The 15,754-nt window shown below is 39.8% G+C and overlaps 1 protein-coding gene across 5 annotated transcripts; it reads right to left on the reverse strand.

Annotated features, from left to right (window-relative positions):
* Window positions 1-1,534: 1,534 nt before the first annotated feature.
* On the reverse strand, window positions 1,535-15,230 carry gpcpd1 (glycerophosphocholine phosphodiesterase 1). 5 transcript variants are annotated; one of them, XM_084377402.1, is made up of 23 exons: window positions 13,957-14,258; window positions 13,539-13,628; window positions 13,202-13,292; window positions 12,981-13,065; window positions 11,860-11,885; window positions 11,712-11,766; window positions 11,160-11,235; window positions 10,302-10,343; window positions 9,855-9,978; window positions 9,404-9,641; window positions 9,094-9,256; window positions 8,860-8,989; window positions 8,654-8,708; window positions 8,473-8,565; window positions 8,232-8,309; window positions 7,835-7,874; window positions 7,576-7,634; window positions 7,357-7,422; window positions 7,009-7,145; window positions 6,481-6,616; window positions 5,849-6,009; window positions 4,860-4,909; window positions 2,821-2,995 (listed from the first exon to the last, which is right to left on the reverse strand). In XM_084377402.1, exons 2-23 carry the CDS (start codon window positions 13,585-13,587, stop codon window positions 2,952-2,954), a joined length of 1,998 nt encoding a protein of 665 aa, XP_084233528.1. In that variant the 5' UTR covers window positions 13,588-13,628; window positions 13,957-14,258; the 3' UTR covers window positions 2,821-2,951. The 5 variants fall into 5 exon arrangements, with proteins under 5 accessions (XP_084233525.1, XP_084233524.1, XP_084233526.1 ...); XM_084377399.1 differs by lacking the exons at window positions 4,860-4,909; window positions 13,957-14,258 and adding an exon at window positions 15,103-15,230 and having other exon boundaries at window positions 1,535-2,995; XM_084377398.1 differs by lacking the exon at window positions 4,860-4,909 and having other exon boundaries at window positions 1,535-2,995; window positions 13,957-14,256.
* Window positions 15,231-15,754: the final 524 nt, after the last annotated feature.

Here is a 15,754-nt window from a genome sequence, read left to right on the forward strand (position 1 = left end):
GCAGGTTTAGGTGTAAAAAGCGATATTCTGGTTATCCATTCATGTTAATTTATATCTTCTTCAACCCTGCATCTGCCAAAGGATGTATATTTTTCTTTGCCCTCAGCATACAATAGCCCAGGCTGATGTTAATGAAAAGACTGATCAGTGATTAATCCGTTTCAAGGTTCATGCTGATAACAACTGCCCAAGACTATCACCATCAGATAAGAAAGAAACCCCACATCATCAGTGGTGCCTCCTATTACTGAGTGTACATTTGTTATCTTATCAAGCATTGACGAATGGCTACACTGCTGTGCCAGCAGCGTTACATGGGTGGAGGCAAATTCAGTGCGTGTATATCTGCAGGGCAAAGCTGATTTAATTCATGCCATGTCATATTATTTTACAGCCTTATGTAAGATGGGCAACTATGCTGTAGCTTATACTTCACAACTATTAAACTATTTTTCACCATTGATTCAGCAGTCAATTCTAAAGTTTGATTTGTTGATTAAATGGTTAACACTGACAAAATCAGTCTCATAGGTCAAACTGGACTAACACGATTTGCAAGGATTTAAAAAATAACGTGCTTACATACCAAGATAACACCATAACAAAACAAGGTGCCATCTGCTTGTTGCTACTCCCTGAACTTACTGACAAGTTCTTGGTGATTATGTCTAACCGAATAAAAACACTTGCACTGCATTAAGTTCGCACACTGGCTCATCTTTGGCATTTTCTATAAAATGTCTCAACAAAACATTTAATATGATGACTAAAGGATGGGTTCACAATTTTTCAAGTCTGTCTGAAAACTATAGTCAGGGCCTTATATTAAAACTATAAGGATAAGTTCACCCAAAAATTTAAATAGATAGCAGATAATGACTATCTACTCCCTGCCGTGTCAATGGAAAGGCAGGTGAAAGTTTTTGTTGCCCACAAAGCATTTCTGGAGCTTCACAGTAAACCAGCGTTGCAGCATTCTCCTGAACAACATAAGTTTAAAAAAAACAAAAAACAAACATAAAATGGCTCCTTACAGCTCGCCAGGTGTAATCCAAGTCTCTGGAAACTCAGAGATCCCAAATTGATATGAAAATACAGTTACAATCTTCACTGTAGCTGCTACACTAAAAGTGTACATATGCACCCTGTCTGAAGTGCAACTTCAGATAGTTCTTTGTAACAAACTTTTAATTTGAAATGTCAGGTTTTGTCCAACAGTGTTTGTCTATGAAGCCACACCTGTTGTAATGTTCATTTAGGCTCCTGACTCATGTTCACAGACTTGAACAATTGCAAACCCATCCTTTAAAGCTTAGTGTTGTCAATAATTCAGATGTTTTATGTCAGAACTAGCGTCTTGCTAACGGTGATACTGTAGAATCACTTTGAAGAAAAAGAGCAAAATGCAAATCCTCCCAAAACAATCACTCCGTATTACTTGATAAGCAAGATGAGCCGGCAGCAAAACAAAATGCACAAAGGGCAACCAAAACTCAAGTGATGTGAAATAGAAAAAAAAGTCCATGACAAAATAAACAAATATAGGTTCTGATTTTATTTACATGTCGAATTTACACTCATCTTTGCTGAAACAGTAGCTTTACTCACTTGTTTCAGTCATTCTCCCTGGGTAATTCAATCAGACCCATATACAGACCATGCATAACTCACATCTTGAGAGTTTGAAGTTAAGAGATTGTGCGATGAGACAGAGGCAGGTAGCATACTATAATTTGTTTTGCTGTGTTCAAAATGCAGCATTACCATTGCATTGAGCTAACCAGCAACTTCATATACAAGTTTAATTTGTGCCCAAGAATAGTCTGCGATGCAATAAAAGGTATCAGTGTTGTGAGGTTGAACAGGACTTATAGGAAGTATTTGTTCATTCTGTACAGACATCTTCAGTCAGGTCTATTCTAATAGATGATGAGTAAGACATCCATTTCCCCCTTGAGGCTGTGATATGCGTGTGCACTGTCGCAATAAAACATTCTTCTCCTTTTCTTAAATCAAGTAGATAAAAGGATTAATGTTACAGTACATCCAGTTTGCTGTGTTTCATTTACAATAATAGCTATTAATACTTAAAAGGCAGGATGGGTTGGAGAGGAGCAGCAAGTGCCTTCAACAGTCCATTCTAGAGCCGATTAATTAGTCATGTACTCCATTCACCCAGCGCATTCATTAATGACAACCTGCACCACCACCGCAATACACATCTGCTTGTACTACGTGCAGTATACACACCTGGCCCAATAATGGATGTGCTAGACACTTTGTAAATGGCTATGTGCACGGAAAAGACAGAAACAGAAAAACAGCATAATCCTGCATCGTCATAAACTGTATGACAATTTGCAGTTCAGTCACTTTCGCACCCGTAAAATACAGCACGCATTAACGTTTAGCACTTCGCACACATCATTCCCAAATTTGACATTGTTCCACCATTATGCCACCTCTGTACAGCTTGTTCTGATCCCTAAACAGGGAGAAAAAATTCAAAATAAACACCTGTGTATGGCTGGCTTCGTATTTTGGCAAAACATCTATCTATTTCAACTGAAAGCATAAATAACAAAACTTAAGTGAAGATACATGACAATCGACTAAACCTGTAATTGTGTAGAGTGGAGTGGAGTGAAGATGGTTCCTTGTCTTGTAAGACTTTTCGGACAATTTAAGAATATATACACAAACCTAAACTGTCATTTTGGAGCAAGTATATGTTTCTGTTGAATGATCCATCGCCACGTTAATCCTCTTGAGTGTATTGTGTACTGAGGTCCACTGAAAGGTGGAAATTTATGAAGAGCTGAGGCCAGAGTCGGACTCAGCGCTGCCAGTACGGGCCTTGTTGGCAAAGCAGGGAGGCATGGTGTAGCAGGAACAGGAGGAGTTCTTGAGGGTCTCCTCTGTAATAACCTCCCCCAGGGTGTGTTGCTCCTCTACCTGGAAGATGTTTGGCTGCTCTCCTTGGTCCTCACAGATACTGAGAGAAAAGGCAGAGACATGCTTCAGTTAGATCAGTGACGGCAGTAAGTGTACACTGGTGTCTTACGAGTTTCTTTACATGCCATCAGTCATTCACAAACAAAAGTGATAGCAGAGTGGATTAAAAAAAATGCTTACATATGATATTACATGGCATATGTAAGATAATCAAGTGTTCCACAGTTATTACACTCCTCACACTTGTAAAACAAAATCTTCAGCAACACATTCTGCAACATTAAATACAAGTTTGCTTGGAATCAATGTTTTAGGTAACATATTATTGTCAATGACACTGTAGGATGTGATGGTATGTTTGTTTTACCAAAATACAGTCCACTAAGGGTGCAAATTGATAAAACTGAATTATTGCCCAGCAGTACTAAGTAGTCCAATGGAACAACATCTGTCGTTTGTACTCACTTAAAACAAAATGTTATCTGATATAAGTGAAACACAGATGGTAGAACACCCACCAGGCAAAATGGAAACTACAAAGACTGCTCTGATTCTGCTCTAAACTAATGAGCCACGGGGTAATGTTACCATACTGTCGCTCCACACTCATCTTTTCATGCACGCACGTTCACAAGAACAACAACGTCTACCATTCTGGCTAAGGTGATGATTGTACTGAGTGCCATCTGGCAGTGAGAGTGAGAACCCTTTCCAATTGTTTTTAATTAGTCAAAAGGATTTTGGACACCATCTATACATTCGCCTCACCAGGTGAGTATGGAAAACAATGCCATCATTATAAATCCTAAATCCTCTTTTCTATTGAGGTAAAGGAACATTTATCACAGCTATGCAGGCTTTCGTGTAGGACATTCATGTGTTTCATGACATTTGGTGTGACACAAGGTTCAGGTTTGGGTAAGGATGGGATTAGGGCCAGCCAATAATAACCACGGAAGTGGAACATTTGCCCAGTACTACCTGTTTGGGATGAACTCTGAGTGAATAAAGTTATCAACCCCATCTCTTGCAGTGAATACACACATAGCCAGCTTTGTGAGTGTGGTAGTCCAAGATGGCAAATCATATTCTGATGAACTAATTCGATGCGGAAGGCCGTGGTAACTCATTTTCAAGTCTGCAGCGAGCATCCGGTGCAATCACCCCTTTTTGTAAAGAAATCAAACTGCAGCACAAGCAGATGATCTAAACTTAATATGTGCAAATAATAGAAAACATACATGTGAAAAACATCATGTGACATCTGAATAGCTGCACATTTGAGGCTTAAATGCAAGACTCTCTTGGATCAATGTTCGTTGAGTTAATTCGCCCCATTCAGTGTCATTACATTAACAGGCTACACATAGTGAGTAGGGGAGGCTGTCATTCACATTTGTTGTTGGACATTCACCAAATTAGATTTAAAGTTTAAAGCTGTTCAAAATGCAAACACGTTTTTTTGGGGGTTCAAACAGAAATCAATATGTCAAGTAAGAGTGTCTCGTGCACTAGACAAGCCACAAGTTGAATATCACTGTCATACCAAGCATAAGATAAGGAGGCCTTTCAAAATCATACACAAAACCAGACACAGCCATTACAAAAAGAAGTGACCTAGCAATCATTCAGGGAAACTAGCCTTAAAAAATGATAAACATGGCAGTTGACCAATCAATTTTGAATGCAATCCAAATATCAAGTACTGTACTATTGAGGTGTCGGGTATGAAAAGTCAACCGTCTTGCATCATTGTCAAGGAACATCATTTTGTTCTTGCTGCATATAAATAATGAGTAAGAAAGGAGCGTTCAGGCAGCGTTTGAGGGTGGAGCCAAAAAACAGCCATGACATGTAGAGTGCGTAAATAAACAAAACACAGCCAGGAAGCAGAGAGACATTACAGGAACCTGAAGACCTTGAATCAAAATATGGCACCAAGCATTCACAAATTCTGTAAGAAAGAGGCACAGTTATAACAACAACAACCTGGAGATTTAAAATGGTTTAAGATGCTAAATAAAGTTACATCTGTAGACGGGTTGAACGGTTAAAAGCCTATAGAGTCTGTTTTCTGTAGGGGTCTGTACAAGTCTGGGCCAACAGGTGCAAACATGAATATAGAGCAAATGTCATTGTATAGTGACACAGAAGTGAAACGGCTGAACAAACAGGTCCTGCTGGTCACTCAGCTTTGCTATGACCAGGGGAAATTCTCTTTCATCCTGCTAACAGCCCCATCTTTATGTAACAGCACTGGTACATGCTGTGTACCAATTTCACACTCACACACAACCTGTTCAGTGAACAATCAAGCAAATTTCATCATCAGCTACGGCAGGTGCCAAGTGATTAGCATGCCTGCCAATGCTTGATTACATAACATTGAACCCTAAAAAACTGTGCTGATGAAAAAGGCTGTTATGATTCAGCAGCATAACGAAAAGCTAATGAGTAATCAAATGTATGACGCCCTGCTTATTAACTCGTGTGGATTCAGGGTGAACAGAGTTTGCAGGGCACAGTGTTGCATAACTGGCAGACTGTAGCTGGAAACACAATCATGGGAATGTTTATCAGAACAAGATGGCACGAAAGTTGAGTAAGCTTGTTTTTCAAAGCTAAAGATGATGATTATTCAAAATCTGCATGTCTTTTACTGGCACATGTCTTTTCATATAGCTCACAGTAGAGGCTGCGTCATGTCCTTTGGCTCACCTTTGGCACCTGGGTAAACCCTATAATATCCCCAAATACAAAATATTACAATTTCCTTTCCTTAGTCATTAGTTTTCTTTCCATTTTCAAGATAATTTAACCTTTGACTGGAGTGATGAACATTAACATCAACAGACAACATGGCAGCTACATAAGCATGTTGCATTTAGCTCACCTATCATAGATGAGCCCATCAATCCCCTGCTCTCTCAGCTTCCTTCTGTTCTCGTGGTCGTTGTTGTCATCTCCCCAGCTGAACACCACCAGGCCTTTAGACTGGGCATCCCCGATGTAGGAGAGGTTCTTTAGCAGCTCCTCGGTGTGGCCACTGATACCCTAAAGGAACAAGAAAAGTGGTTTAATTCTGCTCACCTCAAACTAAAACTAGCCCCAGACCTACTCACTCTTTTGTTAGTTTAAAGAGTGGTTAAGTTTGTGTGTCCACATGACACGTAGCAAGTATGCTAATTCAGCTCCTTATGTGTTTAACATCAGATTATGCTGCATTAGCTGTCCCGAGTCCATTTTGCACTTGCTAAAACCACTTAGTCACGTCTTAGAGACAGCTGACAAAGTGCTATGCTAGCAGACTTGTGTGTTATTTGGACTGTTGTTTCAAGTGACAGGCTTTCAAATCCTGCTATTTTCATTTAAAAGATATGTCTATAACATATTGTGCTTACAGATTTGAGTTATATGTGGCACTGTCATAAAACACTAAGTGTGAAACTACCTTTCTGTTAAAAGTTATACAAAATCTGGAAAATTCAGTGGATAAATATTTGACTTTCGGCCACAAATGCTTACCAGAATATTCTCACTCTGGGCAAAACTTATGGCAATCTGAGTAGTCTGGCAGCGTATGTCCATCAGCTCAGGATACCGGTCTGAAATTCCCTGAGTCAGGAAGAGAATTGGGTACTTGTTCTGCTTCTGACGCACCCTGAGGGAAACCACGAAACAATATCAGCAGCAGTTATAACATACACGTGCATTTTCATATCAGTGATTCTTACAAAAGCACTAATCTAAACTGACTGCAGCTGAATGAACACGCAATCTTTAAAAACAGCCTACACTGAGTATTTTCAGTTTATGTGTGCTATTCAGTGACTATTCAGAATAATTGTGCGGATACATGGGATTTGTGAGTCATTTTGAGACAAGGCTTTCTATGGTTCTTTGTCTGCAACCTTTGAATGGTTGAAAAGATCCATTTATGGAAGACAACAACTGCACTGCCAAGTGAAGGTATTGTGTTTATGGATAGTATGCCGTGTCTACAGCCTAATATGATGTGGGCATTCTTTATCCTCTGCTGTTTACTGTGCTTACATTGTGCAGATATCTGGGTCAAAGCAGGAGAAGACAATGCGCCTTTTTCCGCCTTTCTGCAGAACACAGGACAGGACAATGTCGAGGAAGGTGTTCATGTTGAAGTAGGTGGATAGGTTGCCGTCCCATGACCCGTCCTGTCAATAAAAAGCATTCATCTCATGAGCTTCTTAAGACATTACATTTTTATTTCACACTGAATTCTAAAATAACAAAATTCTTTGCAATACACTTTTCTAGTGACTTAAAAGAAAAAACAGTGCATTTCTTATTCTTCTGGAGACCCCCTTAACCCCATTTATTGATTAAATGATTAAATAATTGACCCTATTGACCAAGTACACCCACCTTCATCTGGCAGATCCATTTGAGCTCAATGTTGAAGCCCACATGCTCAGGAATAGCTTGGAAAATCTATAGAAAAGAATAAAGGATTCTATTAATTTGACTGTTACTGAGTTAAGTGAAAAGTAGGCTACAAGGAGACAGGAGTACTTACTTTAAAAAATTATGTTATGCTGATTAGATAAGCTCTTCAATAGTCATTACTATCATAAAGTAACTGACCTGTGAGAGAGAGGGGAATGGCTGATGCTCATCGATTTCATCTTCATCGTCCGGCAGATCTGAACAACAAAACAAAACAGAGTGCTGTTAAATCATCACACAAATTACCTGTTGACCTACTGATACGTTTAGTTTACATCACTTGGTGATACACACAAAGCGATCTTTGATCAAAACTGCATGTCTGTTTGTATGAAATAAACTGTGCTGAACAAAACAGGCTTTTCAACATGTTATGCCAGTTGGCATACGGGCCTACCTTTGTCATCGTTTCCTTTCATCGCAGTGGCATGGGCCAGCTGTTAAACAAAGTAAAGCAACATTAACTTCTCTACAATTCAACAAATGATTTCATCAAAACACATGTTGTTATTTGTTTATTAAAAAGGGGGCCAAAAGGAAAGGAGATGTTTTTTTGTTTGTTTTTTTAATACATTTGCAGAAATTTCTAAAACTCTCTTTCTGCTCTGTCATTACGGTGTATTGAATGTAGATAGATGATTTAAACAATTTCAGCATAAGGTTGTAACATACTTTCTGAATACACTGTAGGTTGATGGAAGAAAAAAGGACAGGTGTTGCTAATATTAATAATTATCCACTTTTTCAGTTTCTGTCAACTTAGCATAGATTTGGCCATCATTCCAGGTTTTTACCTTCAGAAGCTGCAGCTGATCAAATGTCAAGTCTTTGACTGGCACCTCAATAAGCTCCAGAGATGTCTTGTCATTTTTCTGTCAAGACGATAGAAGGAATTACATTGTTTTAAACAGTGACATGCATTTGTTTCTTTATTTAATCAACTCATGATTAGTAAGTGGAAACATCTCAGATATAAATGCTATACAGGTTATTTTCATTTGTTCATTATGAAGTACAACAGGCCTATATTTTTACCTTCTTGGTGGATATGCAGCATGTTAGATCATGATACACAATGGGAACAGCATCCTTGGAGAGGTGGACATCAAACTCGACATAGGCGGCACCCTACAAATATTTGAATTGACAATGAGTAGGGCAGAAGCAGTATTAAAGGTAAATATTAACTCAAGCTTTAATTCTTTGTGTAACTTACATGCTTAGCAGCACTTTTAAATGAGGCGATTGTGTTCTCCCTGACTCTGTGGTGCCTGTAAAACACAAGTTAGACAGAGTTTGTTGACATGGATATGCAGCTGTATTTAACCATATTCACACACACTGTTGTGCTTTAAACTATGTTTTCTCTCTGCGTTCTTCGCAGGGCATTTGTTCCTATAAGGGACTGTTGTTAGGACTCACTTGGCTGCGTGTGTGCTGCCAGCTCCCCTGTGACCCACATCCAGAGCACTTCTTTTCTTCCAGTATCGCGTGAACGAGGAGCTCATGTCACACTGCAACCCCTTAATGGGCCGGATCACCAGATAATCCACTAAAACAAGAGTAACACCATGTAAACTGATAAGCACAGAAAGACTTTACAAACAAGTCAGTTCATTGTCAGCCAGCTTGGAAGTCTTCTGTACTGTATCTTACCTCTGACTTTCCCGATGGTCTGTCTGGAATTTCGGCCCATAATGGGAAGTGTGGCTACTCCGTTATCCTTTCCACTCTCCGCGAAAGAAGAGGAGAGGAGGCAAGCGGTGCCCACGTGTCCTGGATGAGCATCCCCCTGAACTACATGCTCACCCAGATCCTCCTGTAAACAAATACATGCAATCAGTACAAACCTGATATAGATAAATCTCATCATGATGCCTGGTTTGCTCTTCCTTTTACAATAACACATATCGAATTGCTTAGCATGACATGGGCTAATCAGAGGCAGTATTCAAAAGGGTTTTACCTCAAAGAACTCAAAGGTGAGCTCTAGGTTGTCTGGATCCATGGTGTGGATGCTGTACTCGGTCCACTGGGAGGGCTCCAGTGCATACCCACATTCAGGCTGTGAGTGGCGCGACTTGTATCCATTAGCACTGATCATGCTGATCTCCAAAGTAGTCATTTTGTGCCATGATGTAGGACTGAGCGCATCCTCCTCCTCGTCTCCCTCCTCCTCTACGCCCTCCAATGTTAGCTTGATTCTGAACAGATAAGTAAATTAAAAAATCCATTAAGTAAATACACAGATGTGATCATATTGAAAGCTTTGTGTATTTTCTTTCTTAGTATGCATGCAAGACTTCTGTTACACTTAGCTAACAGGTCGTGTAATAGGAGCACTGTAATGATCCACTGATCATGTCACTTTCAAGGCAAACTTTCTCTGGGGGGGTATCGAATTCGACCTTCCCTACCTGAAGCGAGACTTCTTGAATTTCTTCTTAGTGATGGACACCGGAGACGTCTTAGAATAGTGCAGACGCAGGCGAATCTCTGTCTGGCACGTCAGCCAGCCAGAGTCGACACATTTCACCCCATCTGTAGAAAAAAGAAAAAGGAGGGCACAGACAGGAAGCGTGTGATGACAACATATAGCCACATTGGCTCCCGTGACTGCTGACCAGAGAACTGATGTCAGCGATACTAGCAGAAGGGAGGCAACTGTTTGTTTTGTTATGATGAATGACCTCGAAACCTCTGCTGTACAAAATAGAGGAAGTGGCTACAATGCAGTCTATAGGGAAGTCAATTCCCCTGACGGATTGAGCAATTTAGTTTGAAAGTACTGCTATCTATTGGAGCTTTACTGTAAACTTGCATACAGTAATAAAGTAAAGAGAGTATTTTTTTTTATTACTTACTGTGAATTCCAAATTCTCTGTCATCAATATTCTGGTGCGATGCTGCAATAAAGGAAAAGCACATTAGACACATGACAGAAGAATCTTAACAGTACAAAAGTAGAGGTCAAATCAAACCAGAGCATTTCCTGCATACGAAGAGGAAAGTCTCTGTTTGTACTCTTTAAAAAAGATGCCGAATTCAAGCCTTCGTTGGTTTGCTCTGTATCTGATTTGCCTCGACTTCAACTACAACGCTACACATGAGCATGTCGTCTAGGTTAAAGGTTGGGTCATATTTGTAACAATCACAGGAAAGGGAAAGTGTTTTTGTACGATTTTCTAGAGGAAGGTGGGGGGGGGAACAAAACAAGGATGGGGTGACAGGCTGGGGTCACAAAAGTACATCAAGCAGGGTGCAGATATGGTTGCAACTACTATGCTAATCAAGCTTAATTTGAATGAGCTTTGTCTGTGTTGGGCCAACACAATGGCGTTTTAACTAGAGAGGTCTACAATATCAGCTCATGTTTTGCACTGTAGAGTTTCCTCTATGGCAATATAGATAACTCCAGCAAATGTTGTCCCTGATCTTTGCCAAAGCTTACACACACTGGCAAATAAGACAGAAGCTCCAGAGGCTACCAGTTTAATACAGTTTGAGGAGGAAAACACTATTATCAGGTGGCTGTAGGTTAATTCTGACAAACAAATGGTCAGATTCCTGAAGTCCAGGCCTCTTCCTCACTGAGATTAGACATCTAGCATTGTCACATGGGTAACTGTTCAAGTGCTATGGCAGAGAATGGGAGATCTTTAGGGGGTTTGAGTATGACATTCTTCACCAAACCCAGCCAGCGTTTTTTTGTTGTTCTATACCTGTGGGGCTCATCGTGCGGGGCTGATGATGGGTCTCCCACATATTGACTATCACTTGACAGGGACCTTCTGCACTCTGCAATTCCAATGTTTGGTACAATGTTAGGGTTTTCAAATCAGACACATTGAACTATTTTTCAGTCTTGGCGTCCGTGCTGTTTTTGGAGTGTAAGAAAAGAATTAGAGGCATTATAGTCACCAGTCCCCCCTCTAGAGCAGTCAGCCAACATGGGTTGAAATCTGAAAAGTGTGCTTGTTAGTGAAGAAAAAAAAACTTGGAAAAATTACTTCAGTTACACATTTGGGTGATCTCATTATCTGTAATAAAGCCATTGTTAATTATAGAAACAATACCTTTGTAGCACCACATTTTGGTAAATATAATATTACATTAGGGAAAGAGAAACCCTGAACTTTCATTTCTACAATCATGATTCATGAGTCAAGAAAACTGTATATATTGCTGCTATTTCTGTGGGAGTAACTTCAGTTTCTTAAATTTTAAGTATGACTTACAAAGCATGAATAAATTAGCACACTGGCAACTATTACCTCGCATGTAGGGCTGGCTAGTCCCCAATTATGCCTTACGGCTGCTTCTAAAGGCCTGAACACAGATATAGGGAAATTGATACACAAAATCTTGTGAATTTATAACACACTCTTTCAAAGTTAGTGAAACAAAAACAAACTACAGAACCTGTTAGTGACCTTCCTGCTGAAGAGCTGAAATGGAAAGGTATCATGTAACAGAATATTGAAGATCGTGACAACAAATAACGTGACACTGGCTTTTAATTTAGCAATATTTAACTTTTTTAGCAAGTAAAAGCCATTATTGCTTTCAAAAGATTATCTTACGCAACTATGAGCAAATTAATCTGTGATTTTTAAGCAGGGTTCGAGTTGTAATATAAACTTTGTGGGGGTCTCTAAGATAAGTAACCCTAACCAACGTTAGGACGGAAATAGAAAAATTTAAAGAAAATGATTCGCTTCGCGCCGTGCTCTAGATGTGAATACAGCTACAACGGCATCATTAAAACAAACGGATGCATTTTTTTTTACACAATGAAAAAATGTCTTCATGTATCATTTTTGCCGAAAGAACAAAATGGCCAAAATAGTGGGGAATGTGTTGTAGACAGCGACAGAAGTTTCAAAATTGAGGGTTTTTTAAGGGAGTCCGACGAAGAAATAACAGGCTTTTACAGCGATACCGCAAAGAAACTGACACTTTTCACAAAGAGAGAAACATCTTAATATATTGTAGTTAATGCCAAATTTACAAGAAGGCACCACTGAGTTAAAATTTGCCATAGCCATTTCACAAAGTTAAATTAAGTTTCTCCTCATGATGCATCAACTCTTAAAATCACTTGATTTGTAAGGGAGTCTGGGATATTGCCATCACTAATGAAATTCATCACTTCATTGTGGTCCATATCAGATCGACTTTTAGACACAGAGACACACACACACACACACAACAGCCAACTTCTTGCAACACTTTTGTAAAATAGATCACAACAACAGTTATTCAGTTCAAAGAAGAAAAGGTAGGACAGCGCACACCCCAGAGAGAGAGAGAATTACAGTACGTGGGATGTAGTTCTTCTGAAAGTAAAAATTACCCATTACATTGAAACATGCATTATTTGTGATTAAAGCAACGGTTGTTGGTAATGTATTAGAGACCCTCACAGATCTGAGATTTTACTTTTACCCTACCTTATGGGAGCTCAGATCACATTGGCTCCCATGTAACTCGAACCCTGTTTTTAAGGTTATGTCACAATATAGACAGGGTCATCTGCTCACCTTCGACTCCAGAAAAAAGCCTTTGAAGTAGCGGTACTTGGAAACAACTCCTTTAGGCACAGTGATTGTTGTAGTCCATGTATTTCTGTCAGGGAATCAACAAACACATTGTTGTTGTTTTAGAGGACCACATTTTGCAACCTTGCAGGGAAAAACAACATGCCGTCACATTTCAACAGTGTGTTTATAATGAGTGAGGCATTATACATAACATAACCTACCCATCATCACCTCCAGGATGTAAGATCACAGCTTTTTGATGGTTCCAGTTTCCCAGGGCTTCACAGCTACCAACAACTGCAATCACCTCCCCTTAAAATGTTCAAATTGGTGTGTTACCTGATATAACAATATTTAAAAAACAAACATGACTGACCCCTATAACTATTTTCACTAAAATATGTTAATGTCAACATGCCTGATATGTATTTCTAAATAATAAAATGACTGATATGGCCCAAATCATGTAGGATACATGTTACAGAAAACATTCAAATAGATAGATTAAAGATTATGTCCTAACAGGTGTTGATTACTTTATCATTAGTCAAGCCTTACCTGGGGATGTTTCTCCCCTGACAGCCAAAGTCACCTGAGTGGTCTCCATGATGGTCAACAGCACGGAGAAAAATTGGCGGCTGTATCAATCTGAAAGACATCGATACATTTTAGGAAAATGGTGCTATTCATTAACTGACAATCAATCACACAACACATAAGCAACGCACAGAAAGAGATGAGAATGTAGTCAGACACCAAGTGTGACACCGGCTGTTTTGATTACTTGCACTTGCGTCACTAAAAAAATGAGCCAGCTCGTCCAAACGGTCGCTGGCTAATTATAACATTACCGTTAAGCTGCTAACCTAGCTAGCCACCGGTAAAGTGCACGTCTACCAGCTAACTAACTCCCTTTGAATATCAACACAGGAACAAAACAACTGAAGCTGAAGGAAACCAGGGTCAACACAGCTACCTTCGTGTTGTTGGCAGCTGTGTGTCGGCTCTTTTTGGCCGCCCCGTTAACTGCAGAGTTCACAGAGTACACGCCTCGCCGCATTTAGCCATCGGTCCGAGCGAAAGCAGGACTAACCAGCGGCACCGGTTCCCCTTTCCTGCCCTCCTGTTCATCCAACGGCGACTAGATAGTTAGCTTTGTCCGAACTGTATTTAAAAAGCCGTCCGCGACAGACGAGCCAAGACAAAGATTCACCGCTATGCTACTTGGACGGTTTAGTAAACAAATCGCACGCGCGTCAAGTTCCCCAAGATGTGAAACACGGCTTCCGGTACAGACTTTCGAAGTAAAGGATGTAGTGGCCAACGTGCTTCGATGTTAGACTAAAAGATTCCTTAAAAAGCCAAATAGCTGTTGTTGGAAAACTTCTTTTGTGAACAAATTATTTTGTGTTGGGCTCTTCTGTACATACACAATCACTTGCTTCGACGTCGCAGTGTTTTTTATTTACATTATTATGGAAATAACGGTTTCTTTTACTTTTGTTTTGAAATGATCATTCCGTGTCCTGCTCCGGCTTCCGCTGACGGCTCCACCATGGTTCATACCGGTGCAAACCGCCCTGCTCCGGAACTGCGTCTGTGCCATCCGTGCTGCATTAACGTACCATCGAAAATACCGCAATTTCCAGTTTAAGGTTGTAAACAAGCGATAAACTCGCGCATTTTGACTATATCTCCCTGCCAAGATGTTAGCTGGAACAGACGATGGGAAAAGTGACCTAATTACAAACTTTTAAGGATACTGTGTTAGCCACATACATGAAATACGGCGCTTTTACAATATGTTACTGCGAATACATTATAATTTTAGCCAACATGGATTTCTGAAGCGAAATAGCATTCATCAATTAAAACAGTTTTGTCACTAGTTCCACTTTGTTATTTCTCGCGACCAAACGGGGTCGGTGATATAACGGTAATTACAAAATAATGACGAAATGACGGTGCTGTCTCTAATTGCGTTAAGGCTTCGGGATTTCCGAGGTTTGTTCAATGCCGCGTCAGCTGGTTGCCGTGTGTTTTTTTACACGGATAAACTAAGCAGAGGAAAAAAATGTACGTTCAAGAAAATTGCATTGCATGACAACAAGTGTAAACATACCGTCAGAAGAAATCGAGAAAAATGCTCATATCCGGTGAAAGAAAAACTTGTTTTGACTTGAGGATGTGGCAGCAGTACTCCCTTAAATAGGAGGGGGTGTTTTGGACCGCTACGTCATGATAAACACTGTGATCCTTGACTGTTGACTGCTAACAAGTCCAGTCCTGGCAAAAGTCTGTTCTACGAAAGTGCCCAATAAATGTCAATATTTGACTGGCTGAATAGAAGGGATCACGTGGCTTTGTAGCTCACGTGTACCCAGGTTTACAGAGTTCATGTGCTGTCAAACACTTTCACTTCCCCTTTCACTCACCCATGTTACCTATTCTCTACAATAAGATCTGCATCAGTTTCATTGAAAAGTATTTATTTTATATGATAATCACATAAACAAAGAGATCCGTGTTATTATATACAAAATAAAATATCTTATTTTGCATAAAAGTTTATCACCAGAAGATACAGCAAAGAAAAGTTAATATCATTAACCTCTCAGTAGGCTACTAGATTCTCTAGTGATGGTTAATTAATGGACGCTGTTGGTCCAGGCACTGACGCGTGTAATGAATTATGTGCCAGGCTAAACACTGTCTGGCCAGCTTACTTTCGTTGCCTTGTCAACGACTGACAATAAACTTTATAGCCTACCTAT

This window comes from Pagrus pagrus (genome assembly GCF_965226575.1).
Source record: "Pagrus pagrus genome assembly, chromosome: 16".
In the NCBI taxonomy this organism is placed as follows: Eukaryota; Metazoa; Chordata; class Actinopteri; order Spariformes; family Sparidae; genus Pagrus; species Pagrus pagrus.